At 41.0% G+C, this 21,998-nt stretch overlaps 2 protein-coding genes across 2 annotated transcripts in view; both read left to right on the top strand.

Annotated features, from left to right (window-relative positions):
• Positions 1-14,531, top strand: part of LOC311000057 (cytolytic toxin-beta-like) — a gene marked incomplete at both ends in the record, with an annotated part of 42,636 nt that extends 28,105 nt beyond the window's left edge. The window contains one exon of the mRNA XM_083990692.1: positions 14,398-14,531. Coding sequence (XP_083846818.1) covers positions 14,398-14,531 — 134 coding nt within the window. The remainder of the gene's footprint in view (positions 1-14,397) is intronic.
• Positions 1-21,998, top strand: part of LOC311000765 (transcriptional regulator Myc-1-like) — a 294,713-nt gene that overhangs the window by 214,539 nt on the left and 58,176 nt on the right. The window lies entirely within an intron of this gene.

Below are 21,998 nucleotides of genomic sequence, written 5' to 3'. Positions count from 1 at the left end.
GCTGAGCAGGTAACTGGGAGACCTGCTGTCATTCATTGAGCTGGAGCTGCGCGCTATGGCACAGGGCTCAGGTGGGACACTCAGGCCACTCGGGTCTAAACGCGCTGACCAGAGGGGTCACGGACGGAGTGAAGGCGGCGGTGACGCCCCAGTCCCGGTCCCAGAGCTGAGCAGCCAGGTACTGGAGAGGGAGGAGAGGAGAGGAGAGGAGAGGAGCGCATCGGACGAGAGAGGTGCGGCGTGCGTAACGGCGCTTAAATGACTTTGATCGCATGATCAACAAAGCTATATAACCATCTGAACACAACTGGGCTCATCATTCATCACATATGATTATGTAACAGCCTGGCCTGATGGTTTTATATCGCAAAGCAGAAGAGGACAACGATATCGCTGTTTACCTGTGCGCACTACTGCGCAGCTCTCAATTTAAAGGGCGAGACGGCGTGGTTTGGCCTTGAACTCGTTAATTATTCCATTAGTCCAGTTTCTCCGTGAGCCGGTGCAGGTGTCGCAACGCATCACCTGACGGCAATTTTTACAAATGTATTGACTGATCGATAACATGTTAGTAGCTATAGACTATAACAAAAACAAAAGATGCATCAAATTTTTGGGTGTGCCAGCTTCCTCTGTGGGTGGCACTGGCACACCCTGGCACACCCGTGGCTACGCCAGTGATATATATATATATATACATATATATATATATATATATATATATATATATATACATATATATATATATATATATATACATATATATATATATATATATATATACATATATATATATATATATATATATATATATGGGTGCATCAAATTTGAATGGGAAATTTTAATTTCAAAATATAAATTTGGCTGGCAATGCATTTTGTTCCAATTAAAGCAGATATCAGTGGAATGTTTTTGTTAATATAAGTCCTAAATAGTCCTATTTTCCGTCAGCAATCACTTACATGAAGTATTTCAGCCTAAACACGAGTCTCTCCGTCACTCTGCTCTGCTGTAACCCGAGGAGAAAATTTTCCTTGTGGGATACAAGTGTTATCCAATGAGGAGAGAGAACGGCATGAAGGGCTGTGTGTGCAGCCAAGGGATGCGCGTGAATGTGGTGACGTAGCACGAGGACCAATTGATGCCTGACAAGGGCGGGGGCTGCTAACTCATGGTGCGTTCAAAGAAACTCGTACTTTGTGTTTTTCCTTCCTGTGAAGTCATACCAGTTCGATCTGGTACGAGTTCACGGGTCGGAAGTTACGAGTGGCCGTTATAGGGAACTTTCACAGACAACAGGATGGTAAAAACACGAGCTACGGGTTACCTGGAACGCTACCAAGTCGTAGTTGTGACTTGAAGCTGTAACTTACGGTTTCAAAAGCCTGCCTTGAACGCAGCATTAGCCGAAACGGCCGTGAAGCTGATATCTGCTTTAATGCTTGATTATTTATTAACTAACTTTGAGTTGTAAACGTTGATTAACTGCTTACTAATAATTATTGTGTTTCCTAATCCTGAGTAATACATAATAATGATTGTTAATATATCTGTAAACAGTTAATTAATACTTAATAATGCAGACATAATGTTAATTAAGTGTTAGTTAAGTGTTATTGTAAAGTGTTACCTGAATATGATATCTAGCTACTGTTGATGTTAAGCTTCGAATCCTAAGTAATACATGATTGTTAATAGGATCTGTAAACAGTTAGTTAATGCTTAATAATGTAGTAACTAATGTTAATTAAGTGTTAATTAAGTGTTATTGTAAAGGGTTAGCTGAATATGATATCTAGAATACTGCTGATAAGCTTAATAGCTTAGCTAACATAGCTAGCTAACTGTTGCTAGCTAACGTTAGCTAGAGCACCAAATTCCTATAAATATGACTAAATTTTATTCAAAGTATGTAAATATACAAAGACACAACTACATATATAGTAGTAATATGTAATAAGAGTATACATACCCAACACAAAACAAAATATAAAGATATGTTTTCTTGAGCTGCAGTCTTTGAGAGCTCTACGACGACCATTGAGCACTGTCACTTCATCCAACAAAAACAGATGTGTGGTGGCACCCCTAAATCATCAAGTATTGGAAAAATATTTTGACTGTGTTTTTTCTACATATATTGGAACACTTTTAGCACCCAGCCATATCAAAATTCAAGAATTGTGTTTTTTGATGCACCCTAATATATATATATATATAAACTCATTGCGGCTGAAAATGTTGTTTACATTATCCTATTGTTAGTTGTTTATTGTCAATAAAAGGAACAGACAATAAAAAAAGCACATTTAGTACTGACTGATGTTCCTATCCACCACTCCACCATGACACTCCATTCATTACATTTTAGATTAACCGTTAGCTGTTAGCCGTTAGCAGTGTCTTAAATAACTCAATAAACGCTCCATGAAAAAATATTTTTTTCCAGCGGATATCTTAGTTCCAACATGACTGAGCTAACTGGAGTAGTTTCATGTCGTGTCCGACAACGGGAGGTTAACAGCTGACGTCCTGATGTTGGTTTGCTGCTGCTGTTAGCTGTCACGGCTACGATAGCCATGACTAGTTGCAGAGGCGTGCACACAGAAGTGGTGGTGTTTGTTCGGTAATTCGTTTTATAGACTTAACAAACATCAGATTTAGTCAAAACGGTTTTGGCAGCCCGGAGCCCCCACATTTGGTGCCTACAGCGGTACCAGTTAGCCGCTCGCTAGAATGCTACTACGGGGTGAAACGGAAATTGAAAACCGACTTCCGTTGTGGTGTGACGCAATGGATCATGGGAAAATAAAGTGGTGGATAATTGTAATGGCAAGAATGGCTGGAGTGTATGAAACTGGCCCATGAAACATTTTTTTCATGGGCCATATATTGAGTTATTTAAGACACTGCTAACGGCTAATCGGTTAATCTAAAATGTAATGAATGGAGTGTCATGGGGACACCCAGCGTCGTTCCCCGGAAAGTGGTGGATAGGAACATCAGTCAGTACTAAATGTGCTTTTTTATTGTCGGTTCCTTTTATTGACAATAAACAACTGACAATAGGATAATGTAAACAACACTGCCAGAGCCGCAATTAGTTTATATATACAGTATGAGAAAAAATCGATACACATAAATATCGCGATATCTTTTTTGACGATTTTTTTAAATCGATTATTTTTTTTCAAAAATCTATTTTTTTTGTTTTTTTGTTAGCCTTTTTTACATACAGAGAGTACAGGTTTTGAAAAGGGTTTAAATTCACTTAATAATGGATTATGTTAAAGCAGAAGTAAGTGATATATTTGTGTTAATATAAGTCTTAAATAGTTATATCTTCCGACAGCAATCACTTCTATAGAGTGTTTGGACCGAAACACGGGTCTGTCAGTCACTCTGCTCTGCTCTGAGCCGAGGAGAAAACATTTATCGTATCCTACAGTTTTTATCCAATGAGGAGAGAGAACGGCATGCAGGGCTGTGTGTGCAGCCAAGGGACGCCGTGAATGTGGTGACGTAGGGACGAGGACTGTTATGGTGCGTTCAAGGAAACTCGTAGACTCGTGTTTTTCCGTCCTGTGAAGTTGTATCGGTTTGATCTGGTAGGAGTTCACGGGTCAGAAGTTACGAGTGGCCGTTATAGTGACTTTCAAAGGTAAAACTGGTCGGAAAAACACGAGTGGGTTGCCTGGAACGCTACAAAGTCGTAAGTTGTGACTTGAAGCTGTAATTTACGATTTCAAAAGCCTGCCTCGAACGCAGCATTAGCCAAAATGACCGGACCACTTACTTCTGCTTTAATTTATAGGCTCCTACAATATTTGTGTGCAGATAAATGTTAAAAATGCAGACTGAAAATCGAGAGAGTCGCAATTTAAATCGAATCGCCATCCAAAAAATCGTAGAAGAATCGTATCGGGAGAAAAGCATATCGTCCCAGCCCTAATATATACAGTATATATATATAGGTATATAAACTACTCAAAAAAATAAAGAACACTTAAACAACACATTGTAACTCCAAGTATATCACACCCGTGTGAAATCAACCTGGGATGATAATTTTGATTGTTATTTTGTTCTCAACACACTCTACTATATATTGAATAACGATTTTAAACTGCAATATTTCATTAATTGAGATCTAAGATGTGTTGAGATCAAAGATGTGTTGTTTAAGTGTTCCCTTTATTTTTTTGAGCAGTGTATATATACTGTATATTTAGAACACGGCCCTCTTGAACACTCGATTCTGATCGGACCGTTGCTAAGGACTCCATAGCAACGGCCGACTGGAGGAGCAATCACTCCTCAATCAGTGAAGTTTACCAATCATGTTTCATTTTTTTATGTCACTAAACAGTTTCGAGCTAATTGTGATGTTAGATAAACAACTTGTAACTTGTTACAAGGAGAGTGGAGGCTCCTTCCACATCGCTGCTGGAAACCAAACCTGCGATCAGAGCCTCTGACCCGGTGTCACAGCTCTCCTCTCGTCTCGGTGGCACCGCGACTCCACGACACAAACGCACCCCGTAAACAGTAAAGTTAATCTCTTGTTTATGACAGATACGAAGTCACACAATACACACATCTTAACACGTGTATGGTAATCTATCGATCCACTGATTGATTATCAAAGGCTACAAATGCACGACCGGGAGGAGGCTCAGCAAAACAGCGGCCGTGTGAGTCTTTGTAGATTAGCTAAATGATGCAATTATAAATAGATGAAAGTCGTATTTTGATCAACATTTTGTTTCAAATTAATTATTTTACTCGTAAAGGCCGTGTTCTAAGCGGCTTCAGGATGTATGGAACATCCTGTCGGGGTTTATTTCTCCATTAACAACCTCCAAACAATACATTATCCCTTACATATATGTACTGTATATATACATACACACATAAACACCTGCTATGCCGTCTCTCTCTCTCTCTCTCTCTCTCTGCTCTGCTCTGCTCTCTGGACTGGGCTGCCTGGCTGTTCTTTGGGGCTCATAAGGTAGAACCACCACTGCATGTGCTGACAGAGACATGATAAGTCTTTTTCTTTGTTTCATTTGTGGTTGAGACGCAGCTTGTCCTCTGGTTAAAAATATTGAGAACTTACAACTCCCCTCAAAAAAAAAAGGCAGATGTTTCCGTAGACAACAGTTCTCAAAAATGTGCTTCTATCAGGCAGCTAAACCACATCCTCTTTACGTAAAATTTGAACAGTTCACATCAAAGTGATACATGACACAGCTCAATGTCTAGGCTACATGAACACTTAGTCACTTAGTGTAGCTACGTGTGACTTCTGCAGATCATGAACGTGACACATGTCACATACAGCTCCTGTCTAGATGTTGGTGATTCATGACAGGACGGCCAACCAATGGTATTACCAGATCTCTCTTCGATTTCATATCAAACGTAAGTCATGAAATAAATTGTTTTAGTTGCAGCAATGCATAATATATAATGCTCAGTATAATACAATCCAGTACAGAAGCACCTTAAATATGACCCAAATAGGCCATATGGGGTGGGAATCTTTGGGTGTCTCACGATTAGATTCGATTCAAAATCGATTCTCGATTCAAAACGATTCTCAATTTTTCTTTTTGCGATTTTTAGTTTGCTTTTTTCTTAAACATCAGACCATGTGAAAAAGTTGAATGATGATGATGTCTACAAACTATTATATCAGGAGCCATATTCCCCCCCAAAAAATGCACATCACATGTTGCAGATTTATTCAGCAGCAATATATTTGAATCATTTTAAAGTCAACTGCTACATTTAGCTGATTTTATGCTCTTTCTTCAAAAGCCTGGACTGTAGAGATGTGAATCTTTGGGTGTCTCTATTCGATTCAAAATCAATTCTCATATGCACATGTACATAGACACGTATCACCTGTGACAAAGGTGCTTAAAAAAAGGACTGAGTTTAATGTCAAGATAAATGTGCATTATAAATGTAGTGCAATCAGCTGTATTGTAGAGGTGGCCTGTCTACTGAGTGTGTGACTCTCAGACTATATAGGCCTGCACAATGAAACAGGTTTTCATGCTGTTGTCAACCTTCCTGTCCATATGTCTACTGGGCTTTCAAATCCTTTCCCTAAAAGGAGTGATGAAAGGGGACAACAAACACTGTCGTTGTTTTCAGCAAAATAAATGTCAAGCTTGAAATGCTCCGTTCACACACAAACAACTGTTTTGCAGAAATGCTAAATCCTCTTCAAGTAAAACATTGCTTACCGCCATTCACCGCTAAAGTCCTGCTGTTGGCCCAGCCCGGCTCGAGTTCTCACTGGGCCCAGTGGCATACACAAACATTTTGTGAGGCAGGTGCTCAGTGAAAAATAAGGGCACTTTGTGCGGCACGTGGAATGGCTGGCAGCGTGAGATTTTAAATAAGACAAACATTATAGGCACATGTTGCACGTAATTTCATATTTATTTCATTATGTTAATAGAATTACCATATGAATTCAAAGAGACTATGCATTGGACAACAAAATAAAGACAGCAGTGCCATATTGTGCATTTTGTCTAACCACTATAATCAACACATTTTAACATTGAAAAAAAAGGTACATACTGTTGGTCTTTTTTCATTTTAAAGCAGGAGAATGATAATGCCCACTAAAGTTTGAACTGGAGTCCCCTTTTTTCAATATTGTGTTAAAATGTGTTGATTTCTAGTGGTTATTTGTTTTTTATAGACAAAATGCACAATATGGCACTGCTATCTTTATTTTGTTGTTTCCAATGCATAGTTTCTACGTGCAACATGTGCCTATAATGTTCCTCTTATTTAAAATCTCACGCTGCCGGCCGTTCCACGCAGGCGCGGCGCCAGGATTTCAATTTTGGACGGGCCACAGTAATTTTGGATGGGCCACTACTTAGGAAAAAAACAACACTAACATACATAGAGTTGAAAATTATTCCTGAATGACTCGTTCGTGTCTAAATTGCCTTGAAAGCACACATCTGCTGAGACCTATGGCTGAGACGAGCTTTGACAGCGCGGTGCGCCGCTCTCTCTCCCATTCAAAGTTAATCTAGCTCACCCAGCGGACCCCTCTCTCTCTCTCTCTCTCTCTCTCGCTCTCACTGTTACTTATGTGTTTAACCAAATACACGAAAAACAAAATCAAATCAGAAATGCGTAGCCCACTTCTTTTTTAACTCACAGACATTTATTTTCATAAAGTAATAAAATATCTCGACGTTTTGCCATCGTTAACATTGAGACAAAAGGCTGCAGGAATGGAAGAAGAATTCGGCAAATCATCTTATCACGCAAAAAGGCACAACAAACAGGTTTTGCACAATGGTTTGCACAGATAAGTCTTAAAATATGAGCAACACCTTCTCATCACAATCCACGCCATCTACACAGTTACGTTATCAGCTGTTATTAAAACCCAACTCATCAGGACGCGATGACCACCACTCACATTAAACAAACAGTTAACAATTAATCCACACTCAAACCGTTAACTGTACTCAACAAGCTGTTATTACAAGGTTTACAGCAGATATGACAGACAACCTGGTGTGTGTGTGCATGTATAAGAAAGGGAGGGAGGGAGGGAGAGAGGAAAAAGTAGGTAAAACCTGCTAGCTTTTAGCTGCTAGCTGTTAGCTGCTAGCTGTTAGCTACCGTAGCTCAGGCGTCGGTCTCCCGTCAGGTAAAAGCTGCCGTTTATTCCTCAGATGAAGCTCATGTTGAGCCTCTCCGGTACAGTTATCCATCACTGCTGTTGAATTAGCTGCTAAACTGCTGGAAGCTAAAACCGAGGGGCCGTCTGTTTGTTTACAATTCACGAAAGCAACGTGAATGTACGTGCCGCTCACACTCAGTAGAGTTACGCAAAGGGACGCAGCGTAGCCTGCCCTCTGCCTCCCTGCGGTGTCACACCCGTGCTGATATACAGTACAACAGCACTCCCTCTCGTGTGATATTGCTTAAATGAAAATCACCAAATGCTGACACATTTAAACCTGTGGTTAAGTTATCTGAAATAAAAATAAATAAATAATTAAACCTTAGATTAACTAAAGTTATGTTCACCCTGTCATTTTGGATGGGCCAGTTGTACAAGTGGGTGGGCCCAGGCCCGTTAGGCCCACCCATAACGCCGGGCCGGGCCGGCCCAACCCGACCTGACGCGTCAGTTTGAGAAGCTTTTGGTCCAAAAATATGACTTGCGTCTCCTTTTTTTTTTTTTTACCAGGTTCAGACTCAGGCTCACAGCACCCGCTGCGCGGTGAAAACAGCAGTGATAACGTGCTTTCAGGTCCGAATCTCCAAACCAGAAACGCTTGTAACAGCACCGGAAAAAGTCGCTAGATTTGTCGCTAGTCGCTTTTGACAAAAAAAAAAGTCGCCAAGAGGGTTTGGAAAGTCACCAGATTTAGCGAGAAAGTCACCAAGTTGGCAACACGGTGTAGCCGCTGCACGCTGTCCCCAGAGCAGCATTCAAGGAGACCGATTACTCAGACAAAACCAAGATCACACAGTTTATAAAAACCATTATATCTTGATTGTAGTTTAAAAGAGTTTTACATATCAGAGGACTACCATAATCACACACAAGGTACATGAGAGTGTCTATTATCATAATCTGTAAAAAAACGAGAAAAAAAAACGGTTTTGACGAGTTAACTCGTCAACGGTCCTGAACGTTCGGCAGGCTGTGATGAGTTAACTCGTCAAAAGTCGCAAAAGAGTTAATGCAAAACAATGAGCTGAGAGACACTAAAACATCTGGTAGTGCTACAGAGTCGGTCCTATCAGCCACCAGTTATTTGATCAAATGTTCATATAAAAGACTGCAGTTTTACATTGAGAATCTGAATAGATTGTCAGCAAATGAATATTAAAGCACATCATCAATGTGTACAAGAAGAGGTGAGGATGTCGTCTTTCACTTTTAGGTTTATTACTGATTCATGTTCAAGGTTTGTGCTCTGATCCGACTGTAGACTTGGTTCACAGTACACTGTCTGATTATTCACTAATAATAACTCACGACAGGTTTAGTTGGTAGAAACACAGTTCCATCTGTACTTCTTCTTTCACAATAACTGTGTCTGTGTGTGTGTGTGTGTGTGTGTGGGGGGGGGGGGGGGGGGGGGGGGGGGGGGGGCTGTAGGCTATATAAAGCAGCTGCAGAGTGAACTCAGACAGTTCCTGTTCCCTCGCTGATCACTGTGAGTATCTGATTTAATGTGATGTTGAAGGTTTCATGTTAATATTATGATGCTCCTGAAGTCTTGTTTATTGATAACCTGATAAGATAAGATAAGATAAGATAAGAAGACTTTATTGTCCAATGGTTTAAAAACACAGTGGAAATTTGCCTTTGGCATCTTTGTAGTCAGCCAACAACAGCAGCTGGGCACATCCAGCACAATAACAAACAAATAAATAAGCACAACAATACAATATCATACAGCAGCTGTGGTTTCACTGTAGCTCGAAGTTCACTTAAAGATGCTCTGATTAAGAATATCCACTGCAGACAGCACAAATGACTTCCTGTACCCTGATTGTTTAAGCTAATCTAAATGTTGTTGAACTTAGTTTCATTAGTGTCAGGGGACAAGTTCAAACTAATCTCCATCAATGTCTTTTAAAAATGAACTTTGTTTTCATGTTTTTTTGTTTGTTTTTTTGCACATGAAATCTGAATGTTGATATAAAAAGTGAAGAGTACCGGGCCTTGCCCCACAGGGCTTGACGTTAAGCTTTTTTCCAAGTAGCACTTGTGCTACCATGCTGAAAAATATAGTAGCACATGACATTTTTTAGTAGCACAATGAAAATTCAGCAATTTTGGTAAAGACGTCATTTTCAAACAAATAAAGTACTTTAGCCTAATCCTAACCCTGTAGACTAATTTTTAATGTTATAACTGGCTCTTTGCCTTAACAAAAATCAGGAAAGACAAACAATGAAAATGTGTGTGAGAAAATAGAATATTTATTACAACCAATATTAGTTTTTAGTTTTGCGCTGCAGTCTTCACTGTGTGTGTGCGCATAAGGTCACGTGTCTGTTATGGAAGGACTGCATTGGTTAGAGAAGCTCTCTATCAGATGTGATTACAGGTCCAATTTGATTTTCCCTGGGTTTTGAGACCAAGGTGGCAAAGGCCCTGGGGTGGGGGTATTGATGAGCATGCAGTGAACCTATATTTCTCAGTATAAAAAGCTGAACATTACATACGGGGCTCTACACTAACATTTGTTTGTTTACTTTAGAAGCACAATGAAAAATGTTTAAGTAGAATTTAAGCCTTGAATAATGTTGATGGTCCAACATGACACATTTTTACATTTGAGAACAGTAAAATCACCAAACATTTTTCCTTTGACTTCTTATGTGACCAAGAATGGGTCATACATGGAAATATTTCAACTTTTTTTTTTTTTTTTTTTTAATCAACAGGCACAAGCAGTAACTTGTTCTAGGTAGGCTATATTTTGACCAACACAATATCTGGTTAATTGGTCTTTCCTGCCATTACTCTGATATGATTTACATCTCTTAAACCATAGTAGGTTATATAGAGATTTGTTGAACTCAGCCTGGTGTTCAACAAATCAGTAGTATCGGTATACTTTTATTAATGTTTTCAGGGCTCTCAAGTTTTGAAGTGGGTTCAGAGTGAGATTTTACCAGGGCAGCGGGGATTTGGTTGAAGTGGGGATGGATGTCTGACAAATGACGCATAAATTCATAAAACAAAAATATTTATGATTTATGACTGGAATAAGTTAACCACGGGCGTGATGCAACCCAAAAATTGGAGGGGGCACAGTGAATGTGAATGTGCTATTGTGCGCGCAGCGCGCACAAAATTTTTTGGAGGATGCCCGAGCTCAAATCACTTATTTTGGGCACTTATACAGGACTCTACACTAGGCTAGTATTTATTAGTTTATTTTTAGAGCACAGCACAATGAAAAATGTTTAAGTACCACGTTATTTAACCTTTAAATAATCCAATGTGACCCATTTTTACATTTAGGAACAAAAACACCCTAAACATTTTTCCTCTGTTGAACTTGTTCTTGACCAACATAATATTTGATACAGATTAAATGGTCTTTCCTGCCACTACACTATAATGATTAAAGTATTTAACTACTTAAATCACAGTAGCTAAACTGATTGGTTGAAAGCAGCCTGATGTAAACATTAATAAAACTCAGTACCAATCACACAGGCAGCTCCATGTTGTCCCTGTGTGATGTTCAGGGACGGTCAGGACAGTCTGAGGACAGACAGCTCTGAGGTTGAAGTTTATAATAATGAGATGAGATGAGAGACACTTGTGACAGTGACAGGTCTGTGTCTTGACCACATGTCAGCTGATCAGCTGCAGTAGAGGAAAATCCGCTGTTCTCAGCTCCACCGCGATGAGCGCTTTTTTTTTTTTTTTTAAATTAAGCTCCGGTAGTGACCGGCTGATATACGGGATGATACTGTAAACCGGCGCGGATCCGGTGTGTTTATCAAAGCTTGGTCGCCGTGCTGAGGCACCGGGTCGGTTTGAGCTGCATTCATGAAGTTAAGAGGCTGCTTTCAAACTCTTCAGGCAGTGATCAGTGTCGGCGGCTTTTTGACTCGTTACTCATTGGTCGCCGATGGTACAGGCTCAGGCCAGTAGGCTACAACAGGTTGTTGTCTCTTCACCTCTCTCGTGTGATCAGTGCGCCCTCAAGTCTGTTCCACTGTTAAAGCGGTGCAACTTGATGGACGTCACCGTGGTAATTTAAATGCGTGAGAAATACAATGTGTGGCGTGTGAACGGGTGGGAATGCATGTGTCACACGCCAAATGCGTGAGACTTGAGAGCCCTGTGTTTTTATTTAACATTAATAAAACTCAAGAACCTGTCACACAAGCATCTCCATGTTGCCCTTGTGTGATGATCAGGGACAGGTCAGACAGAGAGCTTTGAGGCTGAAGTTTATATTAATGAATGTTGCACTGTGAGACTGTTCTCAGCAGGTCGAATGTGCATGAAAAAAAAGCGTGTCGCACCAAATGTGTGCTGCTACGGCGTCGCCTTGGCGTGCATGACGCGTGTCTACCTTGAAAGTAATATGCGGAAAAGACGCTGCATCTGAACGTCCCCGATGTACACAAGCTTTAATCAAGGCGGCGGCCAAAATCACCAGCAGGCAGGGGGAAAAAATACTGCTCACGTTAAACAGCATGCAAAACGGTGCATGTAGCCTACTACAGTTTCTGTTGGAGTCGCACTGAATGCGACTGAATGTAATTTTCTATTCGCACTGGAAATTATCAACTTGCAAATGTGAGCAAAACAGTCGCACTGTCGAGCCCTGCCCCATGTGTAGAGGCTACAGTCCTCACTGCAGCCAGCCCCAGTGTGGGTCTCTGGTCTGGTGGCCCTTTGCTGCATGTCATTCTCCCTCTCTCTGCCCCTTATTTCCTATCTCTCTCGACTGTCCTGTCAATTGAAGGCAAAAAGCCCCAAAAATATACTGAATAAAAAAAAGTTTCAGCATTTTCCCTTTATAGGACTCAATGTTTAAAAACAATACACTTACCAACTAACATGATATCTATGATATCTAGCATAGAAAACTATAGACCCATCGCGCTGGCCAGTGTACTTTCCAAAGTACTGGAACAAGTTCTCCTGGATAGACTCCAACAATATGTAATCACCACAGATAACCAGTTTGGTTTCAAAAGTAAACACAGCACAGATTTGTGCATTTATGCATTGAAAGAGATGGTTAGTGTGTATAGAACAAAAAATAGTACAATGTTTTTATGTTTTCTGGATGCATCCAAAGCCTTTGACAAAGTCAATCATGGAAAACTGTTTGTCAAATTGCAGGAGCGCGGTGTTCCACCGTACATGATTAGAATATTGCACTATTGGTATGTACATCAAAATATGCATGTTAGATGGGGTACAAGTTTATCTGCACCCTTCCTTGTAGCTAATGGTGTGAGACAAGGAGGAATCCTATCACCTGTCCTCTTCAATCTGTATTTGGATGATCTGTCTAGACAGTTGAACCAGTGCAGGACTGGATGTATAGTGGGAGACAGACTCATTAATCACTTGGTTTATGCTGATGACTTGGTCATTATATCGCCCTCTAGTGTTGGGCTACAGCAACTGCTGAGAATCTGTTCTTGTTATAGTATGCAGTTTGATATTGTGTTTAATTCAACAAAAAGTGTGATTATGATTGTAAAACAAAGGAGGATAGGAATACACAATTCCCCTCCCTTTTCTTAGCTGGTCAAGCACTTGGTGTTGTGAAAAAAGTTAAATATCTGGGCCACATAATCAGAGAAGATCTATGTGATGATGATGACGTTCAACGTCAGTGTTGTAAACTCTATGCACAGGCCAATATGCTTAAAAGGAAATTCAATAAGTGTACAGAGGATGTAAAGATAGCCTTGTTTAGATCATATTGTACTACACTGTACACAGCACACTTGTGGTGCAAGTACAGTGCTGCAAAAATGAGAAAACTGTTGGTAGCTTACAATGATGCATTTCGAATATTACTTAGGCGCCCAAGATGGACAAGCGCGAGTCATATGTTTGTATCTTGTAATGTATCTACCTTTCATGCTCTTTTAAGAAATTACATGTACAGGTTCAGGTGTCGACTTAACCAGTCAAGCAATAGCATCATAGCTGCACTAGCTACACACAGTGATACAAAATACTTGTCAGGTCTTTGGAGACACTGGAACAGGTGTCTGCATGTGTTTTAAATTTATGATGGTGTTGTTTATCTTGTATTGTATGTGTTTTTGTATTGTCTCCCCATAATGGACCTGAGTCCGTAATAAAAGATTATCTATCTATCTAACAGTGTTGTCTTTAACGCGTTACAGTAACGTTAACTACTTTTTTCGGGTAAAAAGTAGTGTAATGCATTACTACTGAAAATATGGTAACGAAACGTAGTTCTTTTTTCAGTTGGACACAACATTACTTCCCAGGGACAGATTTGAAAGCAACACTACCCTTTTTCCCCCGAGCTGATTCCAAAGCTGGTTCGGTGCTTTACTGGTTCAACTCTCATGCCTCCAAAGAACCCAACATGGTCCGTCTAATTAGCTATAATTCTCTGCTTAAACCCGACTGACAAAAAAGAAAAAAGGAAGCCATCTTCGTTGTAATTGCCACGACCAGCCGGCGGCAACTACGTTTTGGCGGCAGTATGTTTAGATATGAGCGTTAGCTGTTGTTAGCCACTGCCTGCAGTTCAGCTAGTTAGCTTCAACTTTGTTTACGTTGATAACACAGCAGACAAACTTTATACGGTATTGATAAAGTCTCTGTATCTTCGCACCTGTCCTGTTGCTCAGGTAACCCCGCCACCAGCCCCTGGAGCAACTGGTTCTTAGCTCTAGCCCAGCAAGCAGTTGGTGCCTGCTTGGAACCAGTTTTAAGAACCAAGAACTGGTTCTTAGGCAGTGGAAAAGCAAAGAACCGGTGCTAGTCATGCACTGGCTCCGATCACTGGAACTAGCTCGGTGGAAAAGGGGCCACAGTAACCTAGACAAAAGTAATGAATAACGTAAAAAGGTAGCCTACTTAACCAAGACCAACAGACCAGTAGCATAAACTGATTTGTTGAACTCCTGATGTAAGCCTGATGTAAACATGAATAAAACTCAGTAACCAATCACACAGATGTTGTCCCTGTGTGATGTTTAGGGGCAGGTCAGGACAGTCTGAAGTCAGACAGCTCTGAGGTTGAAGTCTTATCTGCACCATGAGACACTGACAGGTCTGTAGCTACGTCTTGACCACATGTCAGCTGATCAGCTGCAGCAGAGGAAACTCCACTGTTCTCCGCTCCACCGCGACAAGCGCTTTTTTTTTTAAAGCTCCGGTAGCGGCCGGCTAAAATACGGGAGGATACTGTAAAGACGTGGATCCGGTTTGTTTATCAAAGCTTGGTCACCGTGCTGCGGCACCGGGTCGGTTTGAGCTGCGTTCGGGCTACATAACTCCTCAGGTAGTGATCAATGTCGGCGGCTTTTTAACTCGTTAAATCATTGTGCTCCAGTATAATCGGTACGCCTGAAACTCATCCAGTGAGAAAAGTTCCGCGGTGCAAAAATAAGTGCGATTACGTTCATTTTTGTGTAATTAATTAATCTTAATTAACACGTTAAAGTCCCGGCTAATTTAAAACATTAATTATCACACTATTCCTACTTTTGTGCTCTGCCCAGCATTTAGAACAATAACATTACATTTTACTGGATTTTCATGGTGACAAATGCTATTTTTTAGAACATGTGCTGAGGGCACCTCAGACCGTCCTCGCGGGCTACCAGGTGCCCGCGGGCACCACGTTGGTGACCCCTGCCTTAAAGGTTGGCATAATTGACCAATCACCTTCCTGCACGACAAATGATTGACAGCCTGATGACACAGACGTCACAGGTCAGACACAGTGGATCAGACACCGAGGATTAACACCGGAGCGGAGCTCCCGTCGTTTGCGTATTGTGTTCAGTCAGTTTTATTTAATTTCTGATATTTTGTCGATATGTGCGGATGATAGATAGCACAGGTACAGTGTTGGCAGTTAATTAATTTCAGCCAGTTTTCATTTCACTGCGTTTATGACTCGTCCGACGGTGCTAACAGACCTGGAGGGAGCTGATAGCACGATTCGGTGAGTATTTTCTTCTTTTTCTGAATGTGTAGAAATTATATTTAATTTGTTGTATATTCCAGAAGACCACTGATTACTTTCCCGTGTGTTCTCCTGTGTGTTTTGACTGGAGAACATCAAGACTGTCACCGTCCAAGACAAGTTAATTTTAGTGTTAATGCGAATAATCGATTCACTTAACACGGCTAACATTAGCTCCGTGTTAGCTATTTAACGTCCATGGCGTCATGTTAGCAGAACAGTGACCTGTAGGATTGGTCTACAAGCTGTAAAACCCCCCAGGTTTATCCATCAACTTGTTATCTGGTATCATACTGTAAAGTTACTTATCAATACAATATATAGAGGTGGGGGTTTGTCATTTACTGCTGTAAAATCACACACACTTAAACTGAAGCAGTCAGCCCTGCCTCTCCACCATGCTTTAAAATAAGTTGTGTTTTTCTGTGATTCTAAGGAGCCACTGTGAGAACTGAGTGACCGGTGCCAACAGAAGGAGGACATCATGTGTGGAGCTGTGATGATGATGAAACCAAAGAACTTCGGATTAGAGAACAGACCAACTGTTTGTTTATTATTCTATGTCCACATTTGACCTCACACTTTTTAAGGTGAACTTAAAATTGACAGTGAAGATTTTGAAGCAGCTATTTTCATAGTCCAGTTAATACAAATGTTTTATTCAGACCATGATTGTTATCATTGAAAATGTAATAATAAAGAAAGTTACTGTGATTAAATTGTAGTATTTCTTTTACATATTTACCATAACCTCATGGTCAATGTAATGTGACACTTTGGTGAATTATTGTTTTCAGTATCATAGATTAGTTGACAAGAAACATCAGGAAAGCACAAACTCTGATATTCATCTCTGGATGCTTTACATTACTCTGGATGTTTTACATTACATTACATGCGTAACATTAAAGGTACAATATGTAAGAATGTGGCCAAAATTGTTGCTGCAGTCAAAGTGAACCCCTCAGACTCGAGGTTGCCAGACAGCGACGCGCTAACCTCCGCTCTGCTCACTCACAGTCAGTCTCAAAGCAGAGTAAAAAGCTAAATATTCATCAACAACCTCACTGTTTTATTGCTCTGACTCACAGTAACTACGAGCGGAGTTCACGTCACTCAGTGACGCTGTGTCTGTGTGCAGCGCTGACAGACACAGACACACACAGAGACACACACACACACACTGTAACCCTGCATCTCCAGGAGTGCGTGTTCTTCACACCGTAGATTAGCCACGTTATGCCACGCTCTGTTTCTCCTCCTCCTCCTTCTTTCTGACGTTGGATCATAAAACATGACGACCGGAGACAGGCGACCTGACCGGGCCGGACTCATCTCATGAACCGCTCCACACGTTCACAATCACTTCATTTACCATCGGCTCCATTTCGCCACATTTCCTCCCTTTTCTAACCTTCACTTTGTAATTCTTCCCTTTAGCTTTAGCGTTAGCAGCAGCTCAAACTAACTAGGCTTCATGCTCACAACAGCAAGCTGTGCATTAAATGGCAGAGCGACAAGCCGCTTATTTCTACCGTGTGATATCAAGGAAATATGACTATAATAATTTTTTTTTTTTTTTTGCGATCTCGTTTTATCTCCCAGCCGTATTTGCAGCTCAGTGGAAGCTAACTGGCAACCCGGAGTCTGAAATGCCACAGACACTGTGACAGGGAGAAAGCGCTGGGTGGCGACACAAGCCAACCATAGAAATTCAAAACATTAACATGATTTGCAGTATGCAAAAAAAAAAAATTAATGCGTATATCTTGGCTGTAGGATTGTTGTTGGTGAGTTCAGTATGTTATATGAACATTATTCCTGAGTCTCTGTGACAGATTTTACAGCCAGTTGCTTTAGATTTCTTACATATTGCACCTTTAAAAATGTGCACATTTTGCACTAATTTTAGCGTTTTACAGCCCTGAAAATGTTTTATAAGTTGTGGATGATGTAAAGGTGAGCCATACTGTCAAAAGACAAGCTTGTTTTATATTAGCTGAATTTCCAGTACAACATCATTTTGGTAACCTGCAAAAAATATGTGCATATAGGAATGTAAAATAATAGCTAATAGCTAGGTGAATGCAGTGTAACGTGGTCTACAGGTCGGAGCTCCAGCAGCCGATCATCGGTGATGCAGGTGAGGTAACATCAAGTCCAGGAGCCGTAACCCACCAGTCTCAGTCCATCACAGTTTAATGTGTTGCAGCTTCACAGTTTGAGACAGAAACTAGTCTCGGGTTCTGTAAAACAATTTAAAACACAATATCAAAATAGCTTTACTTTAGCTCATTAATGCTAACATCGGCTACAATAACGTGACACATTACTCCTCATAGGATCTATGTATATGTAGTTCAAACATAAACAAGTATTTAATAAGCTTCTGAGATTACTTAAACCGTTAAATATAAAGTTTACCTCGAGTTGTAGATACTAACGGTGCTAGCAGCATAACCGATCAGCAGATCCTGAGCCTGAAGCGGGCAGAGCGGTCAGTTAGCCGGTGTTGCTGGGTAAATTAGCAGCCTCAGAGACACGGGTCCGACCCACCCCTCGACCCTCCTTAGCTCCGCCCTCTCGTCCAAATATGGTTTCTTCTGGCTCCAAAAATCAAAGATGGTGGTCAATGGCGACGCCCTGTAAGCCAAACTCCTGGCTTCACAAACGGCCCTTCACAAACCAATGGGTGACGACACGGAGGGTTGCCACTTGCTTGTGACTCCATTTTGACATTACAAATTTCTGGCGACCCCGTCAATCAAGATGCGCCGGCTCAGATATTTTTATATGCTGCATTTTATTTGAACTCGATTTATATTTGAGAAAGTACAGTTGTTTAAGATTTCGTGTGTTGCAGTGTTAATTTCGTCAGACGAGACGAGACGAAAAATATTCGTCAACAATGTTTTTTTTCATGACGAAAATGAGACGAAGACGAGACGAAATCAATGCCCTTAAACACTGACTGTGGTGACAGTGACACTGACAACGGAGATCATGTGCGAGCCGGAGCACCTCCCGTTCACATCATTGCATTTGTCAATCGCTGTGTTTTATTTTGAAAATTAACCGGATTCTCTCGCTGTTTCTTTGTACGACTTCCTGCTCGGCTTGACAGCATCGCTGGCGGCTCGCGGCCGTGACGCTGCTGATGTGAACCAGAGCGATGCGGCTCTGGTGTGAACGACACAATCGTTAACATCAAAGGGCTCTGCTTCTCGGCGCCTTGCGGCACTTCTGCGGCTGGTGTGTCCCTGGCGTAGACGCGTCTCCGCGCTGGTCGGTCGCTTCTGCGCTGTGTGTGTGCGTGTGTGTGTTCATCTCTGTTTAGATACTGACAAATAGCCTACATAAACGCACACACAAGCTGGAAAGTTGGCTCATCTGACAGCTGTTAATATAATGACATAAATCTTGTGAGATGAGTGAGAAAAAGACTAAAATGAATCTATTGGTTTGAGTAGATTAGTTGTGATTAACATTACTGTCAATCTGCTTTCAAAGACTAAAACTATAATGGTTTGGATTTTAGTCGACTAAAACTAGACTAAAATACTTTGGATTTTCTTTGACTAAAACTAGACTAAAATGCCAAGACTTTTCGTCGACTAAAATGTGACTAAACAAAAAAGAATACAAGCTGACTAAATATGACTGAAACTTAAAAGGGCATTTGACACAAGACTAAGAACTAAAAAAAACTAAAAAACTAAACTGAAAAATAGCAGACAAAATTAACACTGGGTGTTGTTTTTAATCATGATTTTAAAAAGAATAATAATTAGCTAAAAAATATATATTTTTTATCAGTATTTTTTTTTAATCAATAGACATTTCAGGCGACCCCATTTGAATTTCAGGCGACTCCACGTGGGGTCCTGACCCCAAGGTTGAAAAACACTGCTCTAGATTCTACTGCATTCAGTAATTTACAGATTAGGTCTTCCACATTAGTAGGAAGCAGCTGTAGGAGAGTGGGCGAGTTCTGTTTTCATCTCTTTTCAATACAAAGGTAACATGACCTTCAGCATAATTTGAGGGCTTTGGGCTAAGAGCTGATTAGCTGTGGGCTACAACTTGAGCCGTATTCTGTCAGTAAATATCTGTTAAAATGTCTCTACTTAAAACAGAACAATGGACGGTGAATCTGGAGGGACGATGGCAGTGGCAGCTCTTGGGCGGCCTTTCAGCCTCGGAATGTTGTACGACTGCCGCAAAGACTCACTGGTACCTGGTAAGAATTAACATTTAAAGATACTGGGTTCATCACAACTACGGAAGCCGAGAACAGCCACGTCCATAATATTTTTTTTATTACCGTTTTCTCGTGATAACGACTTATCGAGAGGATCGAAAAAAGAGAGACAGACAATGCAGCCCCACGATCGCCCCCGCGACGACCCCGCCCCTGCTGAGGAGGAACTTAAAGAACTCAGCTGTAATGGAGAATCACCTTTACCGAGCTGTGCCGTGCTGTGTCTGTGTCGTGGAAAAAGCACCATTATGTCATACTTTGCGAGGACTTCCAGTATAACTCTTGGTCATTTACCAACTTTCTCCAAACTTTACTCGCTGTTCACTGTTTACTGCAGAGCTCTGCGCATGCCTCTGTGGTATAAGTACATAAACTAACAATTTTTAGTTTAGTGTAACTTTAGTGTATTTCTTGGACAGCATTAACATGTTCATTCAGCAAAATGACAGTCTCCCAAACACTAGTTTGGGTCCACCGCGCCTGTCGTCTTCGGTATCCAAGTCGGATGCCATCGAAGACGTACATGCAGCGTCATCTGGCGTAATGTACGCAGGACTGCACGGCAAATTCGGACCCCAAACTGCAGCACATTATGTAGCAGACAGCCGGTTCATGACAATGGAGAGATACGTGGGTGGGCTCATTCTTTTTGGTTTTGGATGCTTCATCACCCATTATCAGTAAAAAACTAGTTCCTAATGTCGTGACAAAAGACAATAAAGGACTTTTTCTTTTCTTGCAGGAATGACACTGTGGGACTGTAATGTCCTGAAAAATGATTCAAGAGAAGAGCCAAAACCTTACAGTAACGTTGAGATTGTTGCATCTGAATCAATTGAGGATAAATCTTCATCTCTTAATGTTGAAGCTTCTCTGAAAGCTAGTTTCCTGGGTGGACTGGTTGAGGTTGCTGGATCTGCCAAATACCTGAATGATAATAAGACATCAAAAAACCAGGCCAGAGTAACGATGAAGTATGAGACAACAACAAAGTTCCAGCAGCTGTCGATGGATCATCTAGGAAGAGGGAATGTGGAGCATCCAGATGTTTTTGATAAAGGAATAGCGACACATGTAGTCACAGGGATTCTTTATGGGGCAAAAGCTTTTTTTGTTTTCGACCGTGAGGTGTCAGAAAAAGAAAATCATCAAGAAATTCAGGGAAACTTAAAGGTGGCGTTAAAGAAGATCCCATTAATGTCTATAGAGGGTGAAGGTTCACTGAAGATGGACGACAAGGACAAAGCAAATGTTGAGAAATTCTCCTGCAGATTCTATGGAGACTTTTCTCTTGAGAAACCTCCAACATCCTTTCAGGATGCAATAGAAGTCTACCAAAGTCTCCCAAAATTGCTGGGGCCCAATAAAGAAAATGCTGTACCAGTGAAGGTCTGGCTGTTGCCACTGACAGTTTTAGACTCTACTGCTGCTAAACTTGTCCGTCAGATCAGTATAGGATTAGTTCAAGAAGCTCAGAGCGTCCTAGAGGACTTCAATGAGCTGGAAATGAGGTGCAGCGATGCAGTGAGAAAAAAAACTGTACAACAGTTCCCACAGATTGGGAAAAAACTTAAACGTTTCAAACAAATGTGCTCAGAGTTCAAGCTGGAATTTCAACAAAACTTGGCAAAGACACTTCCTTCAATCAGAGGAGGAGGTAAAGAGGAGGTCGTGCTCATAGAGATCCTGAAGAAGATACACTCTTCTCCTTTCAACAGCGAAAGCCTGAATGAGTGGATGGACTGGAAAGAGAGAGAAATCTACACGTTAATGTCTTTTACCAACAGGATGAAGAACACAAAGGTCGTCCAGTCTCAACAACTGCACAAAGAAATCCTCAGTGTGGAGCATGCTGTGTGTTTTGTCTTCACCTCACTGGGAAGTCATGAACCGTTCCTCTCAGCTTTATCAACCTCCTTAAGAGGAAAAACCAAAGCAGACGATGCTCAAGATCCACAAACTCTTGATGTGGAGAAGGAACAGTGGTTTGCCTC

Source organism: Trachurus trachurus (genome assembly GCF_905171665.1).
Source record: "Trachurus trachurus genome assembly, chromosome: 17".
NCBI classification, from domain to species: domain Eukaryota; kingdom Metazoa; phylum Chordata; class Actinopteri; order Carangiformes; family Carangidae; genus Trachurus; species Trachurus trachurus.
Note: the sequence above shows the minus strand (reverse complement) of the source record. Positions and strands in the feature narration are given on the sequence as shown.